We start from the raw sequence: 7942 nt of genomic DNA, 5'->3' as shown, positions 1-7942 counted from the left end.
AGAAAAATGATGAGGTGGTGACATGTGGATAAAACCACGTTAAAAAAGGGCGCTTGTGTCGGGAAGTAACGCTCTTCCCCTGAGGAGGCCTGGGCTAGGCCCAAATGCATGACAAGAACCTTTTTAACACCTTAAGTAGCTTGATTTGACTAGAATGCATGAGTATCATGCACGGGTTAACTTGTGTGTAATTATATATATATATATAATTTAAAACAATTAAAATAATGTCTTTGGAAAACCTCTGCGAATGGGTAACCTGCTAGCGTCTGTAAATTATATACACTCAGTGGCAACTTTATTAGGTACAGCTGCTCGTTGATGCAAATATCTAATCAGTCAATCATGTGGCAGCAAATTTATTCATGAAATACTCAAGCGGTTCATATCAAAGACCAGAATGGGGAAGAAATGTGATCTAATTGACTGACCGTTGCATGATTGTTGGTGCCATTGAGGCTACAATGGGTGTAGGCTCCCCAAAACTGGACAGTTAAAGACTGGACAAACGTTGCCTAGTCTGCCAAATCTCAATTTCTGCTGTAAGATAGAATTTGGTGTAAACATCATGAATTCATCCAGCCTTGTGTCAATGGTGCAGACTGGTGGTGGAGTGATGGTGTGAGGAATGTTTTCTTGGCACACATTAGACCACTGAATACCAGAGATGACCGGAAACCAATCCATTTAAACACCTGACATGTGGGAAATGTGCTCACTCCAATTTGAATAATAAGAATTTTGAGAACTACTTTCATGTTTGGGCACCAATGTCAGCACATGATAATAAGCAATCCAATTTGAATTAGTAGACGCAGAGTATGGCTTTTCAAAAAAAGCCATTAACTCCAAACAATGACGCCAACGCCGCCATAAAGTGCATGCCATGCCTTACACCCCCCCCCCCCCCCAACGAGGAGGATATTGTGAGGGCAACGCAACAAACTATGAACACTCAGTCAACTAGTCAGTCTCAATCCCCCCTCCCGGAACCTTCTGTAAATGTGTGTCCCCACAACACAGAGGTAGTATGTATTAAACCACACACCCTCAGTTCAAGAGCCTGCAGTTCCCCATCAAGCTGTGTTTTAACAGTTGTAAACAACTTTAATCTGTGCATCACCTTCTCAAAAGCCAACAAAAAAGAACCACTACATCCTGATCCCTTTGGAAGAACCTATAATATTGCTTACAAGGCAGCATTGATAGTCTATACAAATATATTGTAAAGGAAGTAGTAATTTTAAACAGTGAACAATATTTGGAAAACCCTGCAAAGAATGAGTCAACAACTTGTTTTTATGTAAAAAAACAAAAGAAACCAAGCTTCATCAGCAACCAATCATATACCCAGGGATGAATTTAATTCTCCGCAGTATTTTTTTTTTTTTTAACACCATTGTAAGTAATTTCAACGCAGTTTTCATTCATTCTGGAGCACGTTAACTTTACCCGTTATTCAAATCTATTTTTTTAACGCACCGTTTTGTTAGCAAAAACTGTCCCATAGCGGACAAGTAGATTATCCATTGAAAGTATAGGGAGGGAGATGCGTTAAATGCTATTCAATTATTTTTTAACGTGGTGCGTTAAACTGTCAAATCAGCAGCTTTATCTCACACCTCAAGGCTGTGCAAAAAATGAAAAACATAACTATCTGAAACCATGTAATAATATAAAAAATTATTCTAGATGGCCACATTAAACCCTCCCCTCAACTAAAAATTTGGATGCACCACTGGTTAACACAGGGACAGCAGCACCTGTTTTCAAATTGAATACCACGATTTTTAATGCTGCATTAAGTGAGAACAGTAGCAATTGCATCTCCAAACCCACGCAGATCATTTTAGATTTCTTTAACATAACATTTAAAAAAGAAAAATACCAGAATTTAATCTCTCCCCCCCCAGTGGTCAAAGTATAAATTTAGACGTGGCAGTATGAAAAATGTAAGTGAATGAAATTTGATAAGTTTACAATGAAGGTAGTAGAATATGTGGCATTATGGCATACCACTGTATACAACACTTCAACCACTACATACTGTACACCACCAACATATCCCAATGCTCTTCTGCAAATTCACCTGCCATTTAAAAACAAAACAGTCCAAAGCTGAAATGTAGGATTATGCCAGACTGCATGTGCAAGTAATTGTAATCTACCACATTATGGCAGAAAACCCCTAAAATCAGCTTCTCAAAAAAATGTCTTCAGTTGGCACATAACAGTATGCTCAACCCCCCCCCCCCCCCCCCCCCCCCCAAAAAAAGTACTTTTTGCCTGATTATTTAGTGTCTTTGTCAATGAGCAATTTCTGGAATTTTAATAAACTTGAATACCAGAAGCATGAATAAAATAAAGACTCATGATCTCGCTTCAGACTCTATACCTGCTGTGACCTCCTCTTCAGCTGTGCCGTGTCCAGCCATACTCCGCATTCCTCCGGATGCTGAGGGGAACGGGCACGCTTGCTCCTGCCCTTCATCTGTACACACAGCTGTAACCAGAGACGCCGCAGCTAGTCACACGCCGCCCGCGCTCTGTATGCTGCTGCTCTCACAGCTGTCTGCTCACATTCAATTCCTCCCGCCGCGTCCTTGTACCTAGGTGCCCAGCACACTGCCTGCACGGCCTGGATGTCATAGGTGTCCATGATGCTGCCTGATGACGTTCTCTACCGACCCAACAATAGGAATTGACGGACATCTTTATGGTGGGTAGTCGTTAGAATACATTCGTTGTATTAATGTCCATCGTCCTATACAAAAGCCACGTGGTGCAAGTGGTAGCAGAATCAGATTTCTGGCTGCGGTCCGTGTTAGTAACAACTACCGAGCACATAGTAACAAGCATGCGATGCATTGTGCAAACTATATTGTCTTTCAAATTTCAAAAATGTATGAATGTTAATATTAAACACATTTTGCGTCTAATGAGTATAAGCCTAGTTATTGGGAACTGTCTACTTGTGTGGCATCAGGATTAATATATTTTGCGGCCTAAAATCAGAATGTAAATTGTAAAAATGACACATAGGGAAATTAAGCTTGCATTTCCATTTTGTCTTGTGAATGTTATCACAAATATTAAGGTGAGCATTTTTTTTAGATGTTAATTAGGTGACACTTGGCCAGGTGGCCAGCATGGCGAAAGGTACATGTTGTACAAATGAAGGGGTCTATTTATCAAATAGACCCCATAAACATGCAGAAAAGCCCTACATCTGGCCTTCCCTCTGGAAGATAGCTATTGTCAGGTGTGTATGGCACAGCTTCCCCATGCAAAGCAAGTACCACCTGTCCTCTGTTTGCTCAGGATGGTGTTAACTGGGGATGTCCACAGGAAAAAAATACTTTATTATTAAAATCTCTGGCGTCCCTGGTCATTTACACCATTGCTCATCAGCTAGCCAGGGCTTGAGAATTAAGTGCGCTGTGTAACCTGTGCACCTCACATTACACAGGGACAGGGAGTTACATACATAATAAATCCTTATTTACAGGTGGAATGCTCTTGCTCAGTTCATAAGGAACTGTTGTCAGATTAAGAAATATAGCAGATGAATAGCAATGCGCTCTTGGTGCCCTCTAGTGAAGGAGATTAGCATCACAGCTCCTGACATAGAAGTGTAGCATAGGCTGTCAATAGTAGGTATTTAATTCAGAAATACTGTACTCACTAGAGCAGAGTATTCTGGGACTAGGGGGCCCAAGGAATATAATGATTGTCACTCACCAGGTATGCAGGCAGATATGAGTGTGTGTCCGTGTGGGGGGGTATCTTCAGACGCTAGCCCACGTGAGCTGCTAAATGTTGAAGGAGTTCTTAGGATGATGGGGCAAATTTTCAGGTGTTGCACACTGAGTGCAGAAATTTAGTTTAGCGCCCAGTGGAAGTAGATTTTGGTTGAACGTTCGTGGAAATATAGAGTGTCTTTTCTGGCTTCTTCAAGTGCCAAGCCATGCTCCCTAGTTAAAGGTCATTTTAACGTGTTTGCTATGTAACTACTTACTCCCTTCTATAATCTCAGAGTAACTTTGTTTTTTTTAGTATATTTATGCATAAAATAAATTTTTATTATTGGGGCGTGGCTTGGACGCCATCTCGTGCAGTCGCATGATATGTGAGCTCCCGCAAACCGGTGGCCAAATTCATACTCCCCGGGCTTCCCCCTGCTCTAATCACCCTCTTGGTGACTTCCACCTGGTCCCCATACTCCCGGGACACTTCTGTGCCTTCTTCTGGCCACGGACATCCGCGAGCAGCAGCTAGCGGCGGAACCGCTAGCCAGCACCAGCTTGCCGCAACTCCTGGGGTCCCTGCACCCCCCCCGGATCAGCGATTACCTTGTCAGCATCCTCCGCTGCCCGCCTGCCGTGCCGCCGACTCTCCCGCTGATCTCCGTGGGTGGAGGATCTCTGCCTTGGGCCGCGCTGTGTTCCCACGCAGCTCTGACGCCATCCTGCTGTGTGCTGGGGTGGGAGCCCAGCTGATCTCCCCCTGAGAGATCCCTGGTGGATGTGCCCTCGTGGGCGACCCCCCCCTCGAGTCCTCCTTCAGCGGCGACAGACCGGAAGTTAAGGCCACCATTATCTCCTTCTCTTCCGACTAGCTTGGAGCAGAGCCTTCTGGGAGGTGAAGGTAAGGAGGATCATATATGTGAAGCTCGTTTTCAGTGAATCTTAGGCGCCACCTTGTGGTGAAAAGCCCAAACTACAAGTGTTATTATTATTATTATTCAGCAAATCCCTGAGATTTCACTTCTAGTTGAACCAGCATCACTGAAGGCAACCTGGTTTCTCATCATTTCAAGCAGTACACCCTGCTGGAAACCCTTGGTCCTTTCCTATCTCTGAACCTCCTGATATCCCATCTCGTTGAGGTCAGCCAGGAACTCCTCTTTCTCTACAAGCTCCTTCATGCCAAGGTAGCCCTGACTATGGCCGACTAGCGAGCGCCCCCCTGGGGAGGGGACTCGGCTGTCTCCTGATCAGTACCACCCACATGGGTATCCACCTGTACTCGGGGATGTCAATGTATATATAGTCTTTGTATAAATGGGGAGCGACAAAAAAACTCCTGCTCAAAAAGCACCGAAGAAAACTAGAGATTCTACACCTCGTGGTGCTTTTCAACAACTCTTCACTTCCAACGCCTCCTCAACACCCCCACAAACAACACCTCAAACACCCTCACGGGACCCTGCAGATTCTCCTCAATCTACTTCGTCGGTATCTTCTACCATCATGTCAGAGAAAGGAGACTTAGGGGAGATTTTAACCCATCTGAAATCTCTTCCAACTAAAACGGACTTTCAAGCCCTTGAGTCCCGGATTCAAGAGGCCCTGCAATCACAAATTGCTTCAATCAAGTCGGATCTCTCTCAGATGGCTGAAAAGATTGTTTCCATAGAGGACCACTCAGAAACGGTTGATACACGAATTGACAACCTCCAGAGTATGGTCACTCAACAATTCGGTGAATTTCGTAGAAGATTAGACGACCTCGACAATAGAGGCCGTCGCAACAATTTGAGAATAAGAGGCGTCCCAGAAGATATCCCCCCTCTTGGGATTACGGATGCTCTCACCAAAATATTTAATGAGCTTTTGGAAGCAGACCCAGACAATCAAATTATCTTTGATAGAGCTCACAGAGCGTTACGCCCTAAGAGTTCTCAGGTTGACAACCCACGTGATATCATTTGCAGGTTGCACTACTTTTCAGTCAAAGAAGCTATTCTCAGGAAAGCAAGAGGTGTATCTAGTATAGACTTTAACGGTCACGAAATCCAAATATTTCAGGACTTGTCCTGGTATACATTGCAACAAAGACGGGTTTTAAAACCCCTCACTGATGAACTTAAACAACGTTCCATCCGGTTCCGATGGGGATTCCCGTTAAGTATCCAGGTTAACCACGAGGGGAAAACGGTGACCCTCCATAGCCACTCGGATGTTGGATCTTTCTGTGAAAACCTGAATCTGCCTAAAATCCAGATTCCTGATTGGGACAATCTAGGGATGGCGCAAATCCCCCTCCACGCCTCCAATGGAGGAGGCTGGCAGAAGGTCTCAAGGAATAACAGAAGATCTCACCCAATGGTTCCAGTTGGTTCTCGGAGTGGGACTTGACATTGAAGTTGTTTTTGTTTAAGTCACCTTGTCTATTTACCACTTCAACTGGTCCCAGTCTTGGACCATTGATCCTGCCTAGGATTCTATAGTTGCATACCTCCCACATAGGTTGTTAGTTGCCTCTATATTATTAGCAATGTTCAATAATAAGTTTCTTTGTTTATCGTTCTCCCCCCATTGATCTTAGTTACAACTATTTACACTAGTACCAATAATACTATTGATATCTGAATGGTCTGAGCCGGGGTTATCCCAGGCGAGCCATTCCACATACATCCCCCTTGAGTTTATTCTGATATCTTGATAATAACCCATAATTACAAATATAGTCTCATTTCTCATTTCTGGTCGGTAGACTCCTGATGTCCCCTGCTAACCCCTGATTTTTCCGTCCTGTTAGATTTGTCCAGGGGTCTTATTGCCCCCTGGTCTATGTGACGGTTGTTTACAATGTCTTCTTATATGTTTCGATTACTAATGATATGTTTTTTGTATGTATTTTGTTTTTTTTCTCTCTTGTTCTTCTTCCCCTCCCCTTTGTGCTTTCCCTTCCTTCCCCCCTCTGGGAGCTTCTCTAGTGTCTACAAATTTGCTGGGGCGTATCCTCCCTCATGGTGTACACCGGGATTCCCAGATGTCATAGTCGGGATCTCGACTGCCGACCTCCTCTTCAATGGATAAGTTGAAATTTATTTCTACTAATGTTAGAGGTTTGAATATACCCCAGAAACGTTCACGCCTTTTGCACACATTTCATATAGATAAAGTAGATGTCGCATTTGTCCAGGAAACTCACTTCAAAAAAAGCCATGCCCCCACACTCACCAACCACCACTACCCTACAGGTTTTTTTAACAATTATTCGTTATCCAAATCTAGAGGTGTCGCAATTCTTTTCGCGAAACACCTACGCCTCTCCGATATATCCATTACGGAGATAGTAGAAGGTAGAGTCCTGCTTGTTAAAGTAAAGATCTTTGATCAGCTATTTTCTCTAGTAAATATATACGCTCCCAATACTTCCCAGGTTGCGTTCTTTACCAAAATTCTGGCTAAGATTGAAGACCATTTAGAAGGTGTGGTGGTCCTAGGCGGGGATCTGAATTGGTCCTTTCTCCCCCAAGTTGACTCCTCGTCTGGTGCTCGTAAGGTTAGGAGGGAGTTTCACGATCACCAGCTGGCCGACGCATGGAGAATATTTCACCCTGCAGATAGAGACTACACTTTTTTCTCATACCCTCACTCCTCTTACTCTCGCATAGATTACCTATTTATAGACCACAGAAGTCTAGACCTGGTAGTCGATTCCTGGATAGGACAAATAACGGACTCTGACCATGCCCCGATATATTTGTCTATCAAATTGGCCTCTCCTCCCCCCAGACAGTGGTCTTGGAGACTCAACGAATTACTAATGCAGGACCCATACTGTAAATCACAATTGAATGATGCTATCGGGGAGTATTTGGATATTAACGATAATGGAGAGACGTCCAAGTTGTCAGTCTGGGAAGCCCACAAATGTGTTCTGAGGGGGAAGTGTATTCAATTAGGTTCATTTCTCAAGAAGCAGAAGGACGAGGTTCGCAAAGCACTCCTGTCAGATATCAGGGACTTAGAAACTAAACACAAAAACACTTTGTCCCCTGAGACCTTAGTTGAACTCCATAATAAGCGGTCCACTTTAAATTCTCTACTAAATGACCGCATGAAAAAGGCCTGGCGGTGCTGTAGAAACAAATACTATCAATGGGGGGATAAGCCGAGCCGCTTTCTAGCTAGAGCCCTTCGAGCCCAAC

At 43.8% G+C, this 7942-nt stretch overlaps 1 protein-coding gene and 1 long non-coding RNA gene across 4 annotated transcripts in view; one reads left to right on the top strand and one right to left on the bottom strand.

Moving 5' to 3' along the window:
- Window positions 1-2688, bottom strand: part of AUNIP (aurora kinase A and ninein interacting protein) — a 20199-nt gene extending 17511 nt beyond the window's left edge. The window contains exon 1 of the mRNA XM_075195559.1: window positions 2396-2688. Within this exon, the coding sequence (XP_075051660.1) occupies window positions 2396-2491 (96 nt within the window). The 5' untranslated portion in view covers window positions 2492-2688. The remainder of the gene's footprint in view (window positions 1-2395) is intronic.
- Window positions 2398-7942, top strand: part of LOC142138706 (uncharacterized) — a 29928-nt gene continuing 24383 nt past the window's right edge. For all 3 annotated transcript variants that reach the window (XR_012688096.1, XR_012688097.1, XR_012688095.1), the window contains exon 1: window positions 2398-2719. This is a non-coding gene — a long non-coding RNA (uncharacterized LOC142138706). The remainder of the gene's footprint in view (window positions 2720-7942) is intronic.

This window comes from Mixophyes fleayi, chromosome 2, assembly GCF_038048845.1.
Source record: "Mixophyes fleayi isolate aMixFle1 chromosome 2, aMixFle1.hap1, whole genome shotgun sequence".
NCBI lineage: Eukaryota > Metazoa > Chordata > Amphibia > Anura > Limnodynastidae > Mixophyes > Mixophyes fleayi.
This window is presented reverse-complemented; position numbering and strand designations above follow the sequence as displayed.